This window comes from Gadus chalcogrammus, chromosome 16, assembly GCF_026213295.1.
Source record: "Gadus chalcogrammus isolate NIFS_2021 chromosome 16, NIFS_Gcha_1.0, whole genome shotgun sequence".
NCBI lineage: Eukaryota > Metazoa > Chordata > Actinopteri > Gadiformes > Gadidae > Gadus > Gadus chalcogrammus.
In genome coordinates, this window is record NC_079427.1 from 19930053 (window position 1) to 19955200 (window position 25148).

The 25148-nt window shown below is 43.8% G+C and overlaps 2 protein-coding genes across 2 annotated transcripts; one reads left to right on the plus strand and one right to left on the minus strand.

Moving 5' to 3' along the window:
• The first annotated feature begins 1413 nt into the window (after positions 1-1413).
• LOC130405651 (sodium- and chloride-dependent GABA transporter 2-like) lies at positions 1414-10057 on the plus strand. The gene is made up of 14 exons (XM_056610825.1): positions 1414-1701; positions 1806-1940; positions 4055-4195; positions 4457-4544; positions 4617-4749; positions 6808-6942; positions 7389-7492; positions 7615-7739; positions 7901-8013; positions 8139-8276; positions 8919-9021; positions 9140-9240; positions 9458-9628; positions 9752-10057. The coding sequence occupies exons 1-14, from the start codon at positions 1569-1571 to the stop codon at positions 10055-10057; spliced, it is 1926 nt and encodes a 641-aa protein (XP_056466800.1). The 5' UTR covers positions 1414-1568.
• Positions 10058-18155: 8098 nt separating this feature from the next.
• On the minus strand, positions 18156-25105 carry LOC130405372 (uncharacterized). The gene is made up of 4 exons (XM_056610434.1): positions 23608-25105; positions 22213-22365; positions 21510-21754; positions 18156-21188 (listed from the first exon to the last, which is right to left on the minus strand). The coding sequence occupies exons 2-4, from the start codon at positions 22355-22357 to the stop codon at positions 20388-20390; spliced, it is 1191 nt and encodes a 396-aa protein (XP_056466409.1). The 5' UTR covers positions 22358-22365; positions 23608-25105; the 3' UTR covers positions 18156-20387.
• Positions 25106-25148: the final 43 nt, after the last annotated feature.

Here is a 25148-nt window from a genome sequence, read left to right on the forward strand (position 1 = left end):
GTCCTATCAATTTCTATAGGTCTTCAATGGCCCCGAAAACAAAATAATTTCATTGTTTTTTTCTTTTATGGTTTTACAAAAGCTGTCTATACCAACAATTTAATGTTAACTTTCTTTGGACATCTATATTGAGAATTGCAAGGCCATCTTACAAACATCAGCTGTAAATTGATCAAAAGTATCCACAAACAATATATCTTGTAATTTCACCAAAAAAATTATAACCAAGTCCAGGAGCCATAATACAAACAAAAACACAATAAATACACATGCTAATTTCGGGTAGTTAGTGCCACAAACAATCATTTATCAATACGATCACAGCAAAATTGATAGAAAAACTGAGACTGAGGCCCCGTCCACACGAAGCCGGCGAATCCGCTGACCGAAACCGTAAACTTCTGAAACCACCCTCGGAGGTGGTTTCAAATCTACCCGGTTTCGTTTTGGATTCGTGTGGACCCCATAGCCACTCTGGTGTGGACGCCTGAAACCGACTGAAACCGTAAACCATGACGTCATCGCCCCACCTCTCCACCCTCTAGCCAATGACTGTTAACTTAAGCCCGCGGAGTCTCAGAACTCACAACAACAAAGAAGATGACTACAGCCTTGTAATCGTTCTGCAGCAAATCATGTCCCTCGTTGGGTTGCTAAGCCATTATTTATTGAGACGGTGTTCGGGTGGTTCGCGGTGTTTTGTTTTTTTTGCGCATGCTTGCCTCTTCTTCTTATTTGTTGTTATTCTGGATTTCTGTAGCAGAAGCAGCGCCCCTTATGGGCCTGGCATGTGTACTATAGCGTCTCTACAGATCTACTCGGTTTCGCTTGACTCCGTCTTTACGGAGATACTCCGAAACCGGATAGATCGAAACCGGAACGGTTTCGCCCGTGGGAGCTTCCGTTTCGGTGGACGGGGCCTGAGACAGACATGTGTCAGATGTAAAATAGATTTTCAGATTTAAAGGTGACATATTATACCACCAGATGTGATTAGCTGTTACAAGCTGTTTTGAAGGTGGACTTTCTAGGTGGACTTGTGATCAGTCAGAAGGGGCAGATTTTCAAAACGCCTTGTAACGGCTAATCACACTCACACCTGGTGGTATAATACGTCACCTTTAATAATCCCTGTTCAATAATGTACCAGAATTGTCAGTCTAATCTTTAAAATAATATATAGCTTTAAGGTAATGGAAAAGGAAAAAAATCTAGCAAGGGCACATTTTCCAAGTGTAAATGTGGTGTTTATTAATAGTAAATGGGACAGTAAGGTGTTTCTAGATTAAGGAATATTTCAAAACTACCTGAGCTGCTATGGTTTTTTTCAAATGGCTTTAGAGATTCATCACCTTCGGTCAATCAGTAGCATACAGCTTTAGTTCCCAATGAAGCCATACTGGGAAACAGATGACTAACTGGGTCTTCCAACCGCCAGAGCAGGTGAGAAGGGGAACACAAAGAAGATCTGTTCTGACAGCTTTGGCTGAAATCAGGACTAAACTCCAGGAGGAAAGAAGATCTGTTCTGACAGCTTTGGCTCAGGAATAAACTGCACGAGGGACAAGATGGGGGAAGTGAAGATTGAAGAGAGAGGACAATGGGCCAGTAAGACAGAGTTCCTCCTGGCGGTCGCAGGGAACGTGGTGGGCCTGGGAAACGTCTGGCGGTTTCCCTACCTCTGCTACAAAAATGGAGGGGGTATAATAATCATTCAAACATTTTTTAATCTCATCTTCGGATAAAGAGTTTTGCGTCTCAGTACCCCCCCACCTTTGTTGAGCCGTGTCTGCCTGTGGTTCCAGGTGCGTTCTTGGTGCCGTACATGGTGTTTGTGGTGACGTGTGGGGTGCCCCTGTTCCTGTTGGAGACGTCGATGGGTCAGTACACCCAGGAAGGAGGAATCACTGTGTGGAGGAAGCTTTGCCCTCTGGCAGAAGGTAACCACTTGTGCTTTGGTGTGACCCGCTTAGAAATGGTGCAAAATGAAAATAAATACCCTTGAAGTAAATTAAAGCTTTGGCACAAAGCTCAGTTTCAGAATCAAAAATGTGTCCAAATTATTAATACATTTAGACTGAGACTGTGTCAATGAGGTAGATCCGGGAGTCTAATAGAAGTAAGAGTGTTTGGGGTTTTCTCGTAAACTCATTTTATAATTTGTATTGATGTATTGATGATTTTAGCCAAATAGTCAGTGGGAACGAGATCGTTTATTGGCCTGTTGCATGTCATGTGCCACCGAGACCACTGACAAACCGTGGCATATGCCGTTCTGAAACGGCACATGCCGTTCTTAAAGGGTAACTGCCGTTCTGAAACGGTAACTGCCATTCAGGTGGAACGGCATATGCCGTTCTGGAACGGTAACTGCCGTTCCCAACAATGGTATGTGACAGAAGCACGGCCCGCCTCCTCCGTCTAATTTCAAGATAAGCATTGCCTTAAATGTAAAGTTATATATATTTGGTATTTATTGACCCTATATCACAACATAACGCCGTAAATAAAGGGATTTATACGTTTCTCTCGTCCGATCTGTTGTTAGGATATTTGCGATCTGTTTGATGTTGCTTTTGAAATGACAGATGCTTTTGATAACATCCGGACTTGCTCCGGTGACGGTATTTAGCCTAGCTAGCCTATAGCTATAGACTATATAGACTATAGCTCTATAGCCACCTAAACAGACCTGTTTAGGTTGTTATAGAGCTATAGTCTATTGCTAGATGGTATACTGAAAACAGTCAAACCGCGGTGTGTGGATTGATGTACACTTTTCGTACTCTACGGCAGCCATCTTAGCTACGTAGCGGAAGAGCAGGAATTTCTAACGTGAAACCTCATTCACCGCTTAAAACATCTTATAATGTGTTTATAATGAATAATCTATAATGCATAACCAAGGACTGAGGTTTCACTTGGATTACATTAAATAACTTACTTTGACACAACAATGGCCATGTTGCATTAATAAATGAGTTACTTTCTTCTTGTCCCACTTTTGACACGTTACATTTAATTTACCTTTTTATATGTATATTATTTTTCCCCTTTGACATGAATATGAATATCAATTCTAACTCACTCGAAAAAAATATGTATGAACAAAAATAAATTCAAACAAAATGAGGCTGTTGCGTGTAAGTGTGTTAACACACTAAAACCGAATGGCTTTAGTGTCAACACAAGTGCCACGCGTCTTTAATGTTTGACAAGGCTCTGAAATGCTCCACTGCATAGTGCCTAGTGCCAGCTGGCTAGTAATGGCTTAGCTACCATTTCTAACACATTACCACAATGATACAATGTGCCAACATATTTAAATTAGAGCTGTCAAGCGATTAAAATATTTAATCGTGATTAATCACATTAATATCATAGTTAACTCACGATTAATCGCAATTAATCAAAAATTATTTTTCTCTGCTAAATATCCCTTGATTTTTTTTGTCCCATAATTCTTCTCATTTGAATTCTCTTATCAACATGGTGAAGTGCATCGGCTTGCCTTGTGCAAATGATTTTTTATTGATAACAACATTGGCATATATTGATCAAAACAGGACGATACAAAAAAAGAGCCTATAGTGCAATTAAACGACTGCTTTGAACAAATGTCATTTGAACATAGCAGTCAGGCTACTGCTTCTTTGTTTTGAGCCAAAAAAAAAAATATATATATTTTTTATATATAATAATTGCGTTAATCGCGCGATAAAAAATTTAACGCCGTTAAAATTGGTTTGCGTTAACGTCGTTAATAACGCGTTTAACTGACAGCTCTAATTTAAATGAGTTAAAAGGGTCCTTGCCATTGGTTCACTTAAATGCTTTCGAATCATCTCTGTAAGCATCAGCGCATATCATAACCCAATAGTATTTTCACTTGCTTACCTTTTAATAAACAGGACCTTATTGATTAAAGGGTATAATATGTAATATTTCCAAATTAAAATATCGAAAAATGACAAGACCTTTGTCATGTATTTTGATGAGTTGTTCATTATTTTGAGGGCTTCCCTTGACAGAAATTCCCCATGTTATCCTGCAGGTATAGGCTATGGGGGCCAGGTGGTTCTGCTGTACAGCTGCATAACCTACCCCGTCATATTGACCTGGGCCCTGTTCTACTTGATCTTTTCCTTCAGCTATGAGCTCCCTTGGGCCAGCTGCACCAACTACTGGAACACAGGTATTAGTAACACTCCTTATAATTCACCTTATGTACAAAGCTCCTTTCATTTAGGAGGAATGGGACAGGACACCGGACCCAATTTAGTGTTTGCATTGGGTGGTGTCTTTATGAAGCACCACGCCATTATTTGAATAAAGCAGTAAACCTTTGTTGAGATGGTTGAGAACCTTGTACGTTGTTAAACTGGGACATTTGGTGACTTGCAGACTTGCTTTCGTTTAATTGTGGGTTAAAAAAAACAACTTTCAACCCTATCAGACAAATGTGTATCATTTTCCCTGGGAAACGGGGCCGTCGGATGGAACAACCAGACCAACTCTACCTCCGCATCCACAGAGTTTTGGGAGTAAGTACATGTCTGAGGTCTTTGAAAAATCTTTGAACACTATTAATTGGTTGTTGTTTTTGTTTTGAGCAGACAGCGAGCGTTGTCCATCTCAGGTGGGATTGAAGAACTTGGCAGCATCCGATGGGAATTGCTGCTCTGTGCCCTTGTAGTGTGGGTAGCTTGTTACTTTTGCATCTGGAAAGGAGTCCGCTCAACAGGCAAGGTATTTGCCAACTATTCGAAGGCCCTGTTTGTCTTTTTTCATATTTTCTATTTAATTTGTTAAATATACATTTGTTAAACGTCCCATGGCATGCTACTTTATGGATGCTTTAATATATATATTAGTGGACCCCTAACACAGTATTTGAAGATGTTCCCGAAATTCAGCCGTGGTGCAGAATTACTGCCACTCGCACATTGAGCTTTCCCCAAACGCGCTTTAATGCAAATGAGGAGGAGAGAGGCAGGTGAAGGAGGAGGATGGGGGTGTGGCCCTGAGCAGCTGGTGGCCATGGTACCATGCGCTCTGTTTACAGTGGATGTATCGCAATGGCGAGGCGCGCACAGCCTTTAGCCGTGTTCTGTAAATATTCTAGAACCCTACGGGTGCTCCGGCGGGATTCCTGGAGCTCTATATCTCAATATAATAAATATTATAATCTTTAATATTATAAATAGATATCTATATCATATAATATATATTATCACAGCAAAAAGCTGTGTGCGCCTCCAGACGATACTATGAATCTCAAACGTCTGCGTCGGGTTCTCCGACGTCTCTGGTTCTTCCACTTCCACATCAATCTGAAGTAGACTGGACCGCGACAGGGAAGAGAAAGAGATTGTTGCCCGCAATTGTCTCTCGCCGGAGCCCAGCTGTCGAGGCCAGAGTTCCCGTTGTCCGGTAATTACCGGTCTTTGACCGGAAAAAAAAGAGGAGGACCGAAAATTCATAATGTCTCCGGTCAGAATGACCAATTGGAAATAAGGCCCCTTCCACACGGAGCCGAAACGGGCGAAAACAATCCGGTTTCGTTTTATGCGTAATGTTCAAGGCTGGTTCTCCACAGAAAAAAGTGGAGGGCATCAACCCTGCGTGCATACAGCATGCACGCTGTATACAAACATTCAGTCACGAGGAGATTCAACCTTTTAAATTGAGCAGAAATACTTTTGAATGTGTTCATTTGAATTGTGTTTAAATATGCTACAGTGGTCATTTGTTTAGCCAATTCATGTAAAACAATGAGTGTTTTGATTGTAGCGTAGCCTGTGTGATAAAATAAATAAGTTGTTACATTTCGTGCACTCGCTCAAATTAATCGCTATAGACTACCGTAGGTTTATGAACTAAACGGTGGCAAGCTAGCGAAAGCCGGAGGCAAGCTTTGCGGAGCACCGGTATTTAACAACCATGGCGAATCAAAATATGATCACACACTTCTTCTTCTTCTTTATATAGCCTGCCTATCAATTTTTTTAAGTGCAATAAACACGGCCAATATCCGACCGATTTTTTTCCAATTTGACCGGTAAAATGAAACCTTCCCGGTCACATGACCGGCACCAATTTCTTCTAGCGGAAACACTGGTCGAGGCACCATCACCTCGGCGCTGCCCCCTGCCCGCTGCCCACCGCCTCGGCAGCGGGCAGCACCGAGGCGGGGGTGACTCACGGCGGTGGTGCCCCATGGCGGTGGTGCCTCGCGGCGGCGGGCGGCGGGCAGCGGGGCTCTTGCGGGAGACAATTGCGGGCAACAATCCCTTTCTCCTCCATATCACGGTTCATGTACTTCAGGGAGTCAAAGCCAAAGTTCCTTTCTCCTAATTCCTTCTCAACCATGGCTGAGGTAACCCCCACTACAGTCTCATTGTGGAAATACCAGAGACGTCAGAGAACCGACATGTTATGCGCCATAACACCAACAGCAGAATGGTTATCAAAATAACAAAGAAGTGTACAACACTTGCGTTACAGTGTGCTGTAATCACACACACACACACATGTGGCGCTCGCACTATAGCTCATTGTCTCATTTGTGGGCCAAATTCTCTGGGCGGGCAAGGCAGAGAAAGGGGAGGTAGCTTGGCCCCTTCTGAAGACATATGGGGCCACATTCCATATCAGCGCGCCTGAGCTTCCATTTTTTCCAAAGGCGAGGAGTATACCTAGCGCTCGTTTTACACCGAACCCATATCAATGTTAGAAAACCTCATAAAGTGAGATTTTCATGGAATGGGACCTTTAAAAGTACATAAAGGCAATGTTTTTTTCCAGGTGGTGTATGTCACTGCAACCTTTCCCTACTTAATGTTGCTCATTTTGCTGATCCGTGGACTCACTCTGCCGGGGGCTATGAACGGAGTGGTGTACTATCTTTACCCAGAGCCGTCACATCTATTGGACCCACAGGTAGATAAGGCCTCGCCCCCCTTCACACCCACACTTCAGGATGAATAGGGAAGACTGTCTGGGCTAGATGTTATTAAGTGTTCCTTTAAAATTTAGAGTTATAATATATTGTGTTATAAAAATAAAAAGGTGTTTGTGGATCCAGATTCTGACTCCATGCCGGTTGGTGTCCGTACTGCCCCATAACCTTGAGCATAAGGAACGAGGGCGTGCGACTAGTCGTGTGACTATGTTTGCGATTTGAATAACGCATGCACGCTTTATTAAAGATAATACAAAAATACATCCATGACAACTTTACTATGTCGTAGAACTACACCTGTTTTTTTGATTGAATGACCCTTAGCGGCAGAATATACATATCATACCTTTAATTAACGTTGTTCGTTCCTCAGTGTGTAATCAGCCATGAGCCATGAGAATAGATACCCTTACCTTGTGTACAGGTATGGATGGAGGCTGGTGCACAGATCTTTTTCTCCTACAGCATAGGAGTGGGATCCTTGACCGTGCTAGGGAGCTATAACCCTTACTACAACAACTGCTACAGGTGACCCTGAAACAAATCACAATTCCATGGTTAGGCCGCTCACCAAAACCCTTGAGATTTGTGGAAGTCAATTGCTTTCAATGACAAAGCTGAGTAAAGTGTTTTCTTATGATATGTTACAGAGACTGTCTGTGGTTGTGCTTGCTGAACAGCTGCACCAGTGTGGTAGCAGGGTTCGCTGTGTTCTCAGTACTCGGATTCATGGCAGAGATGCAGAACACGCCCATTGATCAAGTGGCAGAGTCAGGTACTGCATGACGCTGCATGCACAGAGAAAGAAATCCCTGATTTTTCATCTACTTTTTTAAATTAGTAAAAATAAATGCAGAAAACGTGTTTTCAGTAAATAAGTAAAAGTCAAGAAAAATTCACACAAACAGATTGTGTATCTAATACAATGATCATCAGGCCCAGGGCTGGCGTTCGTTGCATATCCTCAGGCGATAGCCATGATGCCGCTGCCTCAGCTGTGGGCCGTGTGTTTCTTCATTATGATCATTCTCTTGGGCCTGGACACTCAGGTAAGAATGGAGAAAAGTAAAACAAACACAACAACAACAATACAAATACAGATATAATAGTCTTCGCCGTACACATAACACACACGTGATCCATCTTCTGTTCCTGCTCTTATTTTCCCTTGAAGTTTGTTGCATTGGAGGTGGTGATGACATCGGTCATAGATCTGTTCCCCAAAGTGCTCCGCAAGGCCGGCCGCCGGGAACTCCTGCTCCTCCTGTTCTGCTTTGTCTGCTTCTGTTCGCAGCTCGTCATGGTCACGGAGGTCAGTGCAAATAAAGGTCATTAACAGTACAGTTAGGACTCTTTGTTTTGCTTAAAGAACCGATGGAAATGACAACAACAGGTATTAAGGATAACCATGAGACGTGATAGTAAGCTAATCAATGGTGTCATGGATGTCTGGATGGATGAGGTTTGGGCTGTTGTGTGTGTATAAAACCAGAACATACCAACAAAATACAGAAGGGGGATAACCGTGTTGTCAGAAAGAGGAAGCAGGCAGGCAGGCTGCTCTCTTACCGCTGGTCTGCATCAGGTGCGTGTGGTTCAACTAACGACCCACTGAACCAGCCCTGAGAAAGAAACCCCTCAGAAGCACATTGACCCCACAAGGAAGGACGGGGTTAGGTCACAGCTACTCCAGCACCAGTGGAACAACTCAGAGAGATGGTTACAGCTCTAATGCAGAGTTCTCTTTTTTACAAATGCTCCCAAATATTATATTAAATTGTTACATTATCAAAATATTTTATTTGATCTGGTGGTCTCCTCTGGAGTTCCTAAGTATTTTTGTATCTTATTCTTGTGTATGACCATATTGTTATACATCCTTACAACTAGCAACTGTGTTCACCCGATAAACTATAAATTAAACTCATCAATAAACTCATCTCTCCTCCATCAGGGAGGAATGTTTGTGTTCCAGCTGTTTGATTACTATGCATGTAATGGAGCATGCATTCTCTGCCTTTGTGTGTTTGAAGCATTTGCACTTGGCTGGATATTTGGTAAGCAATCCTACTTTAATATCCCAAAAATGATTTGGGTAAACCACAGAGTTAAACAGAATTGTCTTTGAATAATGAAACATATCCTGTCATCCTCTCTCTCTCTTCTCTCCACCAGGGGCTGAGCGGATGTATGACATCATTGAGGATATGACAGGTGTGCGGCCCAACTGGTTCTTTAAGCAATGCTGGCGTTACCTCACACCCCTGGTCTCACTGGTAAGAGAGCAGAACAGCCTTTTGGTTTACCTCTTCAAATGTACATACAGTACCTTACCAGAGGACTGGGTTTCAACCCAAATTATATTCCCACCCTCACCCTTAAAACTTTCATCAAACTAAGAAAGTATTTATTTAAGCATTAAGGCAGCCTGGAATGCGGTGTCCACAATGTCCTCAACCTTCCTGGTTATTTAAATGTTTGACCCTTTTACAGGTCTCTTTTATATACTCTATGGTTGATTACCAGCCACTCACCTTCAACCGCTGGTACGTGTATCCGACCTGGGCATACACGTTGGGCTGGCTGATGGCCTTGTCCTCCATGATTCTGGTCCCAGCAGTGACGCTGATAAAACTGGCCACTGTGCCTGGAACTCTGCCTCAGGTAAAGGGGAGGTTCTGTCGTGTCTTTTATACCACATGTACTCAACACAAATCACAATCTAAACCAGTTTGTAACATGCCCTAACCCCAACCCTTGACAATGTATTTTCTTTCCCGCTGTTAGCGATTGCGTCGTCTGTGTCAACCTGCCGCCAAATACCCGCTGGCCCTGGACAAGGAGGGGGAGCCAATGGCCTGGGACAGGGGGGGGGAGCCACTCAGGGAGGTGGAGCCTCTCAGGGAGGTGGAGCCACTAAGGGAGGTGGAGCAAATCAGGGAGGTGGAGCCACTGGCCCTGGACAGGGAGGTGGAGCCGTTCAGGGAGGTGGAGCCACTGCCTGAGGACAGGAAGGTGGAGCCGCTGCCCAAGGACAGGGAGGTGGAGCCACTGGCCCATGTCAGGGAGGTGGAGCCGCTCAGGGAGGTGTAGCCGTGGTCTATATATAACCTCAATAGAGCACATGATATTAACGCTGACATTAGTACATCATTGGACCACACCTTGGTATTGTCAACACCAATTCTCACTAGTTTGTTCCTCTATACATTGGGGCCAAAACAACACCATATAAAGACAATATGCAGAATCTTAACACTCGAATTTACACCATCGGCTCTTTTTTGCCAGCATGCCTCCCTAGCCTAATTATGTGCAACTGTTTTGCCCCTAGTTGCTACCTAATTTTTGAACGCCTCATAGGAGTTCATTATGACTATCTGAACCTCTTGAGTGAAATAGACTGCTCTTGATCTCTCATACTTACCTATGTAAAGGTGAGTAAAATGACGCAATGCACTATTTAACTCTGATCGCGAGTTTCCAAAGAAAGCCTGGGTATGTTCAGCGAGGTTCATAGCATACCCCACAAGGCTTATATAAAAAAGATGGCCTTGCTTTTTCAATGGAATAATCAATGGATGTGAACTGTAATAACAAATTTGAGGTATATTCAATTTCCTTTGTGTAAGTTTCACTCAAAAATGACCATGTTTCCCCCCCCTTATTTTATTTACACAGATACTGAAACAAATTGGTACAAAATGTACTAGATTAATAATATGAGGAACATACCAATATTTCGGGAGCAAGTGACTACGTTGTCTCACTTTCAGGACCCCATACATTTTTATAAAAATTCTGATGCAAAAAAATCTTGTTCTGATGCAAAAATAAAAGGGTGCTCATTTTCAGTTAAAACAAAACCGTTGGCATTATTTTATCAGCTGTGGGCGTTTTCATTGCCATAACAACGTGAGCTAATCAAAAAGTACAACATGTTCTAGACCAGTGGTTCTCAATTATTTTCTGTCATTCCCACCCTAGGAGACTGATATTTTTTCGCGCCCTCCCTGAATTGAAATAGCCTACTATTGAGAACCTGCTAATATTTATTGATTTAGAATAATAAAATTAGCGGAGATAACATCTGCAACAACTTAAAACAATTTCCAAGTTCAGTTTATTAACTCAATTTGTAACATTTAAACAAGAATGCTAATCTCAAAACAGAGAAACAAGAACAAATGGTATGCATTTAATTACAAATATTTTTAAACAGTAATTGGAGAACATTTTTCTCCAATATCATTAAAACCAACACTAATAATGCAAAAACCCTATTTGCAAATGTTGACAGACTGACCAACCCCCCAACAGAAATTCCACCTGATCTCCATTCCACGCAGAAATGCAATGAGTTTGCAGCTTTTTATATTGATAAAATTGAAGGTATCAGACGCGCCATCAATATCTCCACTTCAAACAAAAATGTTGGACTACCACCCTGTTCAGGCAAAAATTACGTGGCACGGATGGCATGCTTTAATGTTATAGACTCTCAAAATCTTGTGGAAACTGTGACACAACTAAAGCCATCCACCTGTTGCCTAAATTCCAACATAGAGACAGAATCATCCGCGAAGCCCGACTGAAGAGAGGACAGCTAAAGTTCCAAAACCATTCCATACTCATCTTCGAGGACTATCCCCCAGAGGTCGTGGAATTACGGAGGGAGTATCGTGAGGTCATGTCAGAGCTGTACAAGCTCAATCTTAAACCAGCCTTACTTTTCCCAGCCAGGCTCACCATCCACTGCCCGAAATCGGGAGGTAGGAAAAACGTTTCCTCAGTGACTGAAGCGAAAAATCTCATAGCGTCCCACAAACATGACTAACTGTTATTTATCTGTTTGCTTTCGCTTTCATGGACTCGGCCTACCCGCAAATTTCGTAAATGATTAGACCTGCAGACAGGACTAAAACGGATATGCCCCCCTCATAACGGGGGATCTGACGTTCTTCTTTTTTCCTTTTTGCTTATTCTTTTCATTTAGTACAACGTCCTTTAATTGCAAATGGAGGATGGGTAGGTGGGGGAGAGGGATGAGATCTATCTGTTTATGTTCTTCAAATCCAAACTCTCTGGCCGACATATGATATGGGTAAACGGAAGTGACAGCGATGCAAAATCGCTGTTAGAGCTGCAAGTTGTGCCTTCTGTTTGGGCATAATTGGGCATAATTTTAAATGGTGGCCTACTGAACGGTGGCAGTTTGTTCTTCGGAATTGTTTGTGTGACCAGTGTCATACACTTTTCTAGCTTTTCGGTCACAAACTTGGTGTACTGCTCCTCACCAAGGGTTTCAATCCTTCTCACAGTTTCAGCTACTTGGGGGTCCATGATGTCCCTTGTGTCAATGACTAGTAGGTCTTGGCTGTTTTCTAAGAATGGATTCCACATCACTCCCAGCACATTCACAAGTGCCTTAACTTCCTTCAAGAAGGCAGCTTGTACTCCAGGTTTATGATCATGGTGATGTTGTCCAGTGCCACTAGCACCATGTTGCTGCTTTACTGTTTGCTGCTCAAATTCTGATGTGATCCTGGTGATTTCTGGCCCGGCTATCATCCAGCGTCGGAGTGCTCCTGGTTTGCCAGTCAGTCCAATAGCCACACAAGAACCTTTCACCTTTGCATTGTTCTGCTCGTGACACTGGTCTAGTGCCATGCCAGAGAATTGGTTGCAGGTTTTGTGCACCACAAAATTTCCAGACATGAATTCTGCTAGGACATCAGGATGTTTTTTGGCAAGAGTTATCATGTCATGGATGTGTACAGAAAGCCATCTAGAGTAGTGCGTGTGACCGAGGGAGAACATCCAGGGCATGATCTGAGTCAGGGATTCCACATACAGCTGGAAGTTACCTTCTCGAAGTGATCTGATGTAACGCAGCATGAGAAGCTCCAAAGACAGGGTCTTAAGCCAGTAGTCAAAGTGAACAGTGGTCTTTGCTCGCTGTATGCAACACTCCTCAAAAGGCACACTATCAGATTGCATTTCATCAATATCATCAGATGTGCAGTCTTTGGTGTAGGCTTGTTGTAGAAGTGTATACAGGCTTGCAGCTGTGACCTGGTGTGCATGGTGGGTCTTGGTGACATGGCTGACATTTATAAAGGACTTTGAAGTTCCCAAACTTGCAATACCAGCCTGTACCAATGCATTTGTCCAGCCACTGTCTTCTAGCCAGTCTCCCAGCAACTTCAACGTAGCCATCTTAATGTGTAGAACCACCGAACATGATCACAAAGTGATCCTCTCCGTTAGTGGCTGGCCAGGTCCACTGAATTTCCTTAGCAAGTGCATACAGAGGTTGATCAGCAGCAAGGACAGGAATCTGACCAGGGTTCACATTCTGAACTGCCGCCCTGACAATGTCCATTGAGTGACGCACCATTGCCACTGAGTGTGCGTTATCAAGAAACAGAGGAAGTAGTGAGTTGATTGCTGCAGGTGGAATGACTGCTTGGTGTGCATCAGCGTGATAAGCAGACCACGATATCATGATATCCATGGTACACTTTTCAAGAGCTGTTTAAACTTTGTTGAGCCATGCATAATCTTCTTTGGCAGCTGCAGTAACCAGGAGGTCAGAAGGTCTCACAGGACCTTGTACAATAGGAGCATTGAAGTCTTTTGTCCTGAAGGCAGCTGGTGGCACAAAGGTGTATGCTGATGGCAGAGGAGTCACTGATTTGGTGGATGATCCACCCTGATGAATCACTAATACTCCACGATCAGTTCCTCCATGTGTGTGTGATGGATGCTGCATAAGTGAGATTCCAGTGCCATGGAAAGAATCTTTGGCTGTTGCAGAACTTGGATTGTGATCAATGTTGTCCACTGCTGCTGTTGTGAAAAGTCCATTCCGCAACTTGGGTGGGCACACTACATCTTCCACCTTAAAGCGCTGGCATACACTGTTTGCAATTTCTGATGAGACTTGCAACAGCCTGTCATAGGAAACACACAATCCCAGATTGAACAGTGTGTCAATGAGCCCTCTGCTTCTTGTAACTGCATGTATCTTAAGGGACAGATAGAGTGGGAGCTGAGTTTCTTGGCTGCGGCAGTGACGTGCTGAGCTTGGTGAATCCACATGCCGTGCATTCTTCACACTGTTAAAAACCATTAATTGTGAGATTGCTAAGGCAGGTTGTGTAGTGGTTGTATGGAACAGCTGAGTCTGATGCTTGATGTTTGCCCCAGCAAGTACCATGTTGACTAGAGCCAAAAGGGATGCTGGCACAGCCGCCTGCTGGCAGTTAGCCTGGAATGCCCCATCAAAGCAGAATTTTTAGTCAAAGATTTCTTTGCGCACAACCTGTGCTGCCGGCATTAGGTGCATAGCATCGCTGTCATGATGAGAGGCCATCATGAGTGCTGGTCCAATGTCTTTCTCAAAACTAAGAAGTATGTCTCCTCCATGTGAATGTGCTCTCAGATCAGGAAGTGCAGAAAGCAGTCGGTTTTTCAGTCTAGTGTGAATCCGTGCTTCTACAGTAAGACCAAGCTGCTTCAGCCTTCCCGTGTAAAGCTCAGTAATGTCTATCATTTTAAACACAGGAGCACTATCCTCATCACTACTCATGTCTTCCAAAAATGCCACTAACTCAGCAAAGGCTATGCCATGCAGGCAGGAATGCTCTTCATCATTGGTTTTGGTTGAAGCCTGTCTAGCTCTGTTGTACAGTGAACGCAAGCAGTGTTGATGGTACTTGGCCTCAATAGCAATCATGTCTCCTGCTGCAAGCTTGGCCAACAGAGCAGTGTCTTCAAGTTTAAGGGCACACTTGCGCACATTTGTGTCAATGTTGTAAGTTGATGCATTATGTAGGTCTGGAGAACCAGCAGGCTCATTACAGAAGAAACAAGTATTCTCAATCGACTGTGGTTGGCTGTGAGCAGATCTTGTATGCACGATCAAGATACTTTCTTGTTTTTGTGTCGAAAATTCTCGTCGACTTTGCTCTTCAAACGCCTTCTTATTTACTTTTAGCCGACATTTCTTGTGCCACTCAGCCCTGTGTGCCTTCAGAGTTGATTCTATGCCATCGCCGTCATTTAATCTATTCAGATTGAGGTCCATGGGCATGTGCTGAAGGGTGTGGAACCGGAGAAGGTCGTCTGCCGGGGATGCATAGCCACAATTATTGGGCTGTTTTGTCGATCTGAGAGGACATTGTAAATGTTCATCAGTCTCTGTTTGGCAGAGGACACACATGTGCCAGTTGGTGCTGGAGGTTGCCTTTGAGTGTTTGGCTAAAGAAGGTTGGGTAGAGTCCATTAGGATGTGACGCTTCATTATTGCGATATCAGCACTGAAAACAAAAAACAACTGTCATTATACATTGTCATAAGAAGCAGGGGAGAGCATTTAAAAGAAGTGCCACCATTTATTGAAGTCGAAGACAAGATTTTTACAATAATGTATCATACACTTTAATCAGGAAAAACTCATGATAGAGCAATATCATTTTTAGACCTCCATGACAGGTTTAGTTCACTAGCTGGCTAACTAGCTTACTATGTCAGTTAACCCTTAATCTCATACACTGTATTACATTTTTGAATACTTTTTACTTTAAACGGTATGAATGTATTAAATACATATTTTGAATCCAAACTTATGATTTAAATGCATTTTTTTTGGATAACTTACCACAGGAGGAGGATTTGAACAGTTGTGTTTTCTGATGGCGGCGGTTGACGTTTGGGTGTCAGGGTTTGTTACTATGACAACTAGACAACTAACAACAAATGAAAAGCAGATCATCGATAACGTGGGCTGGCCTTGTGACCTCGATAACTCAAAAGGTTTTAATGGGAAACATGTCAAATTTTCTGTGAACATTCATGACAGATACAGGACCAACCACGTGGATTTGGTAACCCTAAGAGATTTGATGTAGCGCCACCACCTGGCAAAAGTTCGCATTTACGGACTAAATTTGGTAAATTCTTACCTTGACTTTGACCTAAATATGTTTCCTCAAGCACTGGTGTTCTCAAAAGTGTCACCAAATGATTGGGCATATCCACTTTAGTTGGAAATGACATCTTAAATGTTTTATAACATAGCATGGTTCCAAAATTATGAGAGTTTGAACATTATACCCAGCAGAATGTCAGCCATCTTGGATTTGGCGTCTCACGGCCGTCACAGGCAAAATCTGACTTCCCTCCACATCTTAAAATACACCTTATGCCATGTACTAACTATGTTAGAAATGTCATGCTTTTCTCAAAAAGTGCACAATCGTTATGCTTATCCGCTGTACTATAACCACCGCAAGTCTCCTGTCAGCCGGCATGGAGGACGCACTGATTGAGCTGTCATGTGACCGCACTTTAAAGACTGATTTTAATTCCAAGACGCTTGCTGAGTTCTGGATTTCAGTCGAGAGGGAATATCCACATACCCGTGCGGATAAACTTTCTCTGCACTGATATATATTAAAAAATAAATACAGATCACGTCTAAATGTGGAGGATGATTTCCGTGTGGCCGTCTCCACAATTAAACCGAGAATGGACAATGTTCTGCGCATAGCGCGCATCCATCTTATTAGATGAGATTAACGCTGAAACATAGTTGCCAGCAACAATGTACATATGTTTACAACATTTTGTGGATATTACCCTGACTGAGATATTCTTCTTTTCAAATGTCATGAAAGTAAAGTTTCAAAGTTAAGTTTGCACATGACAGCAATACTGTGCACTCATGTTACATGGATATTATTTTGACTGAGGTATTCTGCTTTTTATCAAACAGTAAATTTAAAATCATAACATGCTGCTCTGTTCTTTGGTGTTGTCGTTGAAGCCCGTGTTTGGATAAGCCTAGTGCGTATGGCCTGTACGCACATTTTATTGTATTTTTTCAGTTACATCTGGGGATAGTGGGGGTCGCCAGTCTCTGACACCGTTATTTTGGGGGTCGCGGTTTGAAAAGTTTGGGAACCCCAGATCTAAGCAACAGATCTTAGACTGGAGGGGGGGCTGGGGGGGGTTATTGGATTCTTGCGAACCAAACCAGCCCACATTTGCATGAAGTTGCTGTTGATATAATGAGGCGGTGCTAATGCTGCTATCCATTTTGATGGTAGGCTGGTACGAACGACCAGCTTCAGCGAGAACGTGACGTATTTCCCTTGCTCCAGCCTTCCAGTTTGCCATTGGTGTCCGACGAGTTTGAGAAGAAAATTATTTTGGAAAAAAGAAATAATCCAGTATAATGGTCGCCAGCCTTTACAGAAACATTGCAAGCCTTTTACATTGCAATAATATCTTGCCATTTTCGCCAATTTTAATTTCAACAAGTTCTGTCGTGTTTCTGTCGAGCCACGAGGGGTAGTAGCGGGCTAGTCATCATTAGCAACATAGCCTCTTTAGCAAACCAGCTTGAAAACACAACTTTACATTGAATTGCACGCAAAGCATGACCGTGCAATGCATAAATTGGTGACCGGATTAAAGCAGCAATGAAATCAAGTGTGTAAGAGGATTTAAAATCGACATTACAACCCCCAACGTGGTACAAATACAAAGAAAATACAGCTCAATCCCCATTGACTATGGGCGCAGCCATCTTCTTTGCTAGTTGTACAGATTTGCTCGCTCTACTTTGAAAGCGACGAGATACTACGACCGAAAGGGGGCGTGCCTCAGTGAAATGCCGCAAGAGAGCTGGGAGATTTGCAACTTTACCACTTCGTACATCCAAATGGACAGCAGCATTAGCGGGACAGCAGAATGCCAACCTGGCAACCGGCCACAAGCCAATCTGTCTTTTATCCGACCGGACACACGGCGGCAGGTTTTGGACCAGATGAAAGAAGCACTGACGGAGGGGAAACGGAAATGTAAAGAAGTGAAAGACAAAGATAGGAGTTCTACATCTGTTGCATGACTCATGGTGGGTGGTTAAGTTGAAAAGCAAACAAGTTTGTGCTGTGAATGGCGACTTTTGACACGTCTTCATCAAGTCATAATGGAACCTGGCAGCCATAAGCATCTCATTATTACCAACCACTACCCACAAACTCATAAGAGCTGACAGGGTTGTAGAATGGTGGTGCTACGTATGTGTGCATGCGCGCGCGCGTGTGTGTGTGTGTGTGTGTATGTATGTGTATGATTGTGTCTTTGTGTGTGTGAGTTTGTTAGAGTGTATGTTTGTGTGTATCTTGGTGTGTGTGTATGTTTGTGTGTGTATGTTTATGAAGGGCCCTTGACTAGGGAGTGGAGAGAGTGACATAAGAAAGACACTAACATTGTACTCCTGGGTAGACGGATCTCAGTCAACCTTCCCAGGACGAACACCATCGTCATCGTCATTTCAGCAGACCCTTTTCACAGAGGCGTCATCGTAGAACCAGACAGGTCGCTCATAACACTGAGAACGGCTCTGCTCCTTTTATATCTGAGGGCCACCTGGTACCATCACGGTAGACTTATCCTCAATAGTCGAGTCTACTACCCGTGGCCTGGTACATACATGTAGCAGACAGATAAGTAGTGTTAGGCAAGGACACCTATGTTCGTCCTGCTGTGACCTCTCTTTGAAAAGAGTATTCAACCCCTCAGTGAAAAGAGTCTATAACCAACACATCATCCTATATTGCCAATGCCAACATCTATCTGCAAAACACAAGCTGTAATGGAGGACACCAAAGCTTCATAGTACACTTGATAATTGCGGATGTCATGAAGTGTAGATTGTTCTTGGCATCCTGGAACCTTAGGAGGACTTTCAAGTTCTAGTGATAGCAGTGAGCTAGCATCTGTCTGTGGCTCATTAAACAAGGTTTTACTCTGTAGTCCACATATGGTTCTGAGATAAATCTGACTCGATAGGCCTGACTGCTTTGCCATCCTGCCGATGCCATTACAGACTGACGATTTAGCGGGGTAAACCAGTTTAAGTATGGGTGGGTTCTTTACCATCCCGCCCAGGCCACTATTGCCCGAAGATCGCCTTCAGTCCAGGATGAGCTGCATGAACCACCTTCCGAGTGCATGTCCATTGTGTCTCTGCATAAACCACGTATTTAACCTTTACCACGTCCTACCTAGCCCCGGAACCACAACGCCAAAGGCTTTAAGAGTATGCTTCATCAGGGGAGTATACCATACAGGCACACGGCACGTACCATATTGGCACAGTCCTAAACGCAGCGACCCGGGTTCGAAACCTGCCCGTGGTCATTTGCTGCATGTCCTCCTAACCCCCTAACCCTATCTCCCATACCTTCCTCTCTATTTCACTCAAGATATGATTCAAAGTCAGTTGTCTGGAGAAATGGGACTATCAATGGTGCATTTGATCTATACATAAATTAATTAATTGTAGATGAGCAATTATGTTTCATTAATAAATTGAATATAATATTTATTTAGTATTGAAGGACGGTCATATGTCACTTCACTCCAGTTTATTAAGGCTTTCATTCAGGTCATATTGATTGAGTTCCTGTATTATCAGCATTTGAAGGCATAAGGTGCAAAAGTGTAGGTCATTTAGAGTAAGTAAAAAAAGGTCAGTTAAAAAAGTCATCTTTGTGACCACAAAATGTTATGAAAAGTAATCGTTTAGCATAGTCAATTATTTAACCAAAAAAAAAATTGGTTTGGCCACAATTACCAATACACCGAAATGTGTGTATAAATATGCAAAACCTGCTTTGCATTGTGATTAACGCAAACATCTGGACTTCACGAATACATACATTTAATTTGCATGTGCCCAAATCATAACATTTTATGGGCGACAAATAAATAAGTTAGAATTTTGAAGGCTCAGTCTTGGCAAACATCGATGCAACATACAATTTACCAGAGTTTTCTGTTGCACACATTTCCTTTTCCATGACCACCTTATCAAGTTGCCTTCTGAGTCATGCCTCGGAAGGCAACAAGTGTAGTATCGTCATCTCCCCTCTATAAAAAGAACACCTCTGTCAACCACACGGATGACTTATTTTATGATTGCTATGGTGATTTTAAAGGCACAATAGTCTCTGCATCTCATGTGAATTTGGGGTGCAGACAACCCTTAGGAAATCCCTTGGATTATTCAGATCATTATTCTTTTATCGGCTAACCAGCCTATCTTCAGCTTTTCTTTAAGGCATTGATTTAATAAAAGTTGGCACCAAGGCCACATCTCTGCTTTGGCCAATACAAATCATTTCTCTTTCAAAAAGAGAAAGGAGCTCTAAGCCATGAGACAGAACAACAGCCATTGACGATGGCCTTTAAAGCTACTTGCTTTTAAAGCTACTGTTTTACAGTCTTACAGTCAAATTGGACCGAAATAAACATGTACAAAAATAACCAAGCCCATTTAGCCCCGGGAACATAACCTTTACCAAAGGGTTTTAGACCAATGCTCCACCCTGACGCTGAAGACTTCTTAACCCGTAGAACTGTCAGGAGGCATGAAGCTGACTTTCCCTGAGGGTTCAGAACCAGTGGTGTTCTGGCTCGGGCCGGGCGGGGGCGAGGGGGAGGATGAGGGGGAGACGGGGAGATCGCCGTCGCGACTCAGTGAGTGGGGCTCACGGTGCGGGACCTTGAGGCTGGGGTAGCCACCTGACTGGGCCATGGCCTGGTGAAGCCTCTCCCACGGCGCGTGTCCGTCCGACACCTGGCTAGCGGCGCCCGGTTGGCCGGCCAGCTGGCTCAGCAGGCGGGTGTGCTGGCTCAGCTGGGCGATGTCGCGCTCAGAGGCCGTGCTCCGACGCATGAGCTCCTGGGTGCGCAGGGTGATGTCCAGCAGACCCGACTGCTTCAGGGCCTTCATGGTGTGGAGGAAGCGGCGGTAGCAGGCCGCGCCGGCGGGGATGGTCCCTTTGGTCGCTCGCAAGGCAGATGAGGAGGAAGGGGTACGCGGCGGGCGGGAGCTGCTGGCTGCAGATGCAGGCTGGTCTCTCTTGAGCTCGGGACACAACACCCGCTTGCTGGGATGTCTCAGGCCCGGGCTCGGTGAGTTGTTCTCCGGGGATGTCTTGCTGGGATGTGGGGCGATGCGGAGGAAGGTGGGTTTTCGCCTCCCGGTGCCCAGAACCATGCGGGTTTGGGACTTGTTTCGGTGCTTGGTGAGAGGCGGCCGGGATGGAGCCAGGCTGGTCTGCTGTACTAGCAGCACCTGGCCGGGGCTGGCGCCGCCAGACCCATCTTTGGGGTTTGTCCACATCATAGGTTTCACATCCGCCTACAAGGAAAAGCACCATTTAGCCCATTTTAAATTGTAATCAGTATTTGTTTGAAATTGAATAGTGTTTTCAACAGAAAGCCTTGATATCACCACAGTACAAACCATACATCTGAATGTGACACAACTCTTATGCACAAGACTAGTGCACAAACAAACAAGTTAATGTTTCACAAGTCTATCGATCTACAGAGCCAAAGCCTTTTTGCTGATGGTATTACATCAACTTTAGATATCTTATGATAATGTGGATGATGATGATGATAATAATGCAGAGTGAACATGCCCACATTGCATGCATGCAATGGGTTTGTTGAGCACCTTGTGGACTGTGGACCTCTCCTGGTGGGGCATCAGGTTCTGTATGATATAGACTGGGCTGACATGATCGCTCCCTGGTAGCATCAGAGCATCGGTCTCTGTGCGGTGTGGGGCCTGATGAGGCGGGCCCTGGCTGGGGAGCTGGACAGGACACTGCCTCAGCACTTCACTGTAACCCTTGGACTGGCCTGTGACGATGCGTCGTAGCAACCCTGCATCCGTGTGCTGCTGGTCAGACCCGTTGTCTGCAGAGTGGAGGAGGAGGAGGAGGAGGAGGAGGAGGAGGAGGAGGAGGAGGAGTGAAGACAGTGGGATCTAAAAGGTCCAGTTTATAAAATATAGTAATAATCTAGCCGTGTGGATGCAGATTGTTTTCAACTGAATCCCCAAGATGCCAATAATTGCACCACTGATTGCTGAACATTATCAGTGTTTTTGTCTCTTATAAGGCAATTTGTCTGGTGAAAGGGGAGCGAGAGAGAGAATTAATATTAAATAAATACAGTCACAGAGAGAAAGACTGAGAGAGTAAGGTAGACGGTGTGTGTGTGTGTGTGTGTGTGTGTGTGTGTGTGTGTGTGTGTGTGTGTGTGTGTGTGTGTGTGTGTGTGTGTGTGTGTGTGTGTGTGTGTGAGGATGGTTTGCCATCTGTGAATAAAGTGACAGATAGGACAGCATTGAGGCCGGATTTGAATCAACCAACCAGAGTAGCCCGAATCTTTCTCTGAGCTGCAGCCTTCTAAGATCCTCCCACATCCTTCTTTGTCCCAGTCACCATGTGTGGCCAGTAGGGTGGCGCTGTTGCTCTTCTCCTTGGCATTTTTGGTGGGAGGCTGACTCTTCAACATGCTGATTTCTTAAGGGTTAAAGCAAATTACCCATAAAGGTATGATACACAGAAGAACCTACCAGGGAGGCAAAGCGAACGCGCGCGCACGCGCACACACACACACACACACACACACACACACACACACACACACACACACACACACACAAACAGGGCCGTTCTATATTTAGCTAATATCACAGAATTAATCTTACAGTGGAAGGGGCAGTAGTTACATGTGGTCATAACTCCATGTTCTCTGGTTTTAAACAAGACAATTTAGGGATTAAGGAGGAATAACCGTCCATTCCCTCTTGTGTATCTGCATTCCATTAGCCTATGGTTTTTTCTCTTTGGGCGTTATTTCGTAGACCATCCAATCAGGTACAGCCCAAGACATAGCAATTAAACAGCTATGCACACAATGTTAAAGACTGGTACTGCCTGATAACGTGCTGTGCTGTCCTTAACTCACCCTGGAACTGGGCGTGTATATTGGTACAGTGCTATGGTGACTACAGCGTCCCTCCCCCCAGAAAATACACACACCAGGCAAACGAAATACTCTTTTGAAATGGCATTAAAGAATGCTAAATGTAAAGACTTTAATGGGATGACCGTGTTTTGATTACGTGAATTGTTGGCACCAGTATATATATTTTTATTTGAGTTATGTAGCGATAGCGTAATTAACAATGTGTGTTACTAGTCAGTTAATCGGTATACCAGATGAGGATGCAGTTCATTACATATTATAAGTCTTTAGACCTACTTATAACGTAACGTTATACTTGACTAGAGAATCGCAGACACACACAACATTCTTATTTTGTTCGAAGTGCTAGGATCACTTCAGCATAAAAAAACTTCGGATTGTACGTGAGACCAAATGGTTGCTGGACAGCATTACAAAGTAGGGATAATGTGTAATCAATATAAATAGTATTTAGCTATAGAGAATAAAGGTACATTGCTGTAGCTGTGATCTTATTATAAACCCTTTGTGCTGACAGGGCAGGCCTCGGACGGGCGGGGAGACAGGCTAGACGAATTGCACGACATTATGTAACAACTCAGACTGACTAGACTTCCTCTCGCAGGCTCGTCAGTCTACATATATATTATTGATATAATATAAGTTATACGCCAATACACATATGAACTCAAATGTAATGTAGGCTACTGTAAATATATATATATATGCCAATATTTTGCATATAAAAATATATATTTGATCCAACTATAGCCTGACTACAGATTCAAACTTACCTATGAGAAAACCAACACTAGACGAAGGAGCGATTGTGGATCCTCAACGAGGTTTGGGAGAGCGAGCATTAGGAGTTTTTATGTCCATGGTCCCTGACGGGAAACTAAACTCTTTATCCAGCATTATCCAGCATAGAACCGTGGGTAAGTGGGTGTGACGGCGGGCGCTGCACCAGCTATGCGTAAGTCACCACGCCTGTGCGTAAAGTACTCCACTTTGAAATCCCTAGTTAGTTTCAAAACGTACAAGCAATTCAGCTAATTTGGCTACACCGCCGACAAGTAACGTCCTTTACTAGGAACAACTTAATGCTTAAATATAACTTAAGCAGTTCGATGTCGCTTTCAACGTGACGACAACCAAGTCACAACGAATCAACAACAAGCTGGGATGTTATCAAGGAAGTGCGCGAGGAGACCGGGGAGGATATCGGATCACGGTCGGAACTTGTGTTGCACTCATGTAGGCTACTCTCTATAAAATCTTTCATACTCATGAACTCTATAAAAAAAACAAGTTAAGAATTTAAACTGGCAGTGTTCTGTTTGGAAACAGGCTGCGGCCGGGTTGTGCGCACTGCCCGCTGTGGTCCTGTCACCAGCATGGACACTGTTTACACCTGATAGGAAGTAGAGGTCAATACAGAGCAACAAGGGCTACCTTAGGGCTGCAGAAACCAGTTTTGTAGTAATGGAAACCACGAATAAGAAAAACATTTGGGTTGCAACTGGCTATCACATTAATATCTGCATTCAAGAGTACAATGTGATCACTATTAAAGCGCTCTGCCAAGAACAGGACATGATTTTCCAAGGCGGTCGTTGATCCGTGAAAATAAAATGCATCTTTTCGCATTTGGGACCACCCACCGGTAACCAAAACGTTCCTCATTTTATATGAAGAAACCTGACGACATCCCAACAACCAATCAGAAAAGTCTGCACGTGTCGGGGAGAGGATGCGTTCCTGAATCCTCGGACGCCAGCCTTCCGAGTTGCACGTTGGATGTCACATCAGGTCTCGGAGCATTCATAGCATTCCTGTTCGTCTTTGTGATTGTGGCATGAAATTGGCTAGTCGTTTATTGTTAGCTACATTAGCCTCTTTAGCAAACCAGCCCGAAAACAACGCAACTTTACATTGTATTGAACGCACAGCATGACCATGCAATGTATAGGCCTAAATTGTTGTCCGGAATAAATGAGCAATGTAATCAAGGTTATAAGAGCGTTTATCGACATTAAAATGACCTACATATGGTACAAATACAACAAAAAAATAGATATTCACGGGCGCAGCCATTTTGTTCAGCGTCATCAATGCTCTCGGTCTACTCTCAGATTTTCGAAAGATGAAGACAAAAAGGGGGCGTGACTTCGCGAAATGCCGCAAGAAAGCCAAGAGATCTTCGACTTTCGACTCGGAAGTCTGGCGTTCGAAGATTCAGGAACACACCAGAAGTCCATTCTACTCGTCCGTCATACATGGAGGTTTTGCTCGCCATCCACTTCATGGCATGACGCGAATTAGTGCAGCCCTG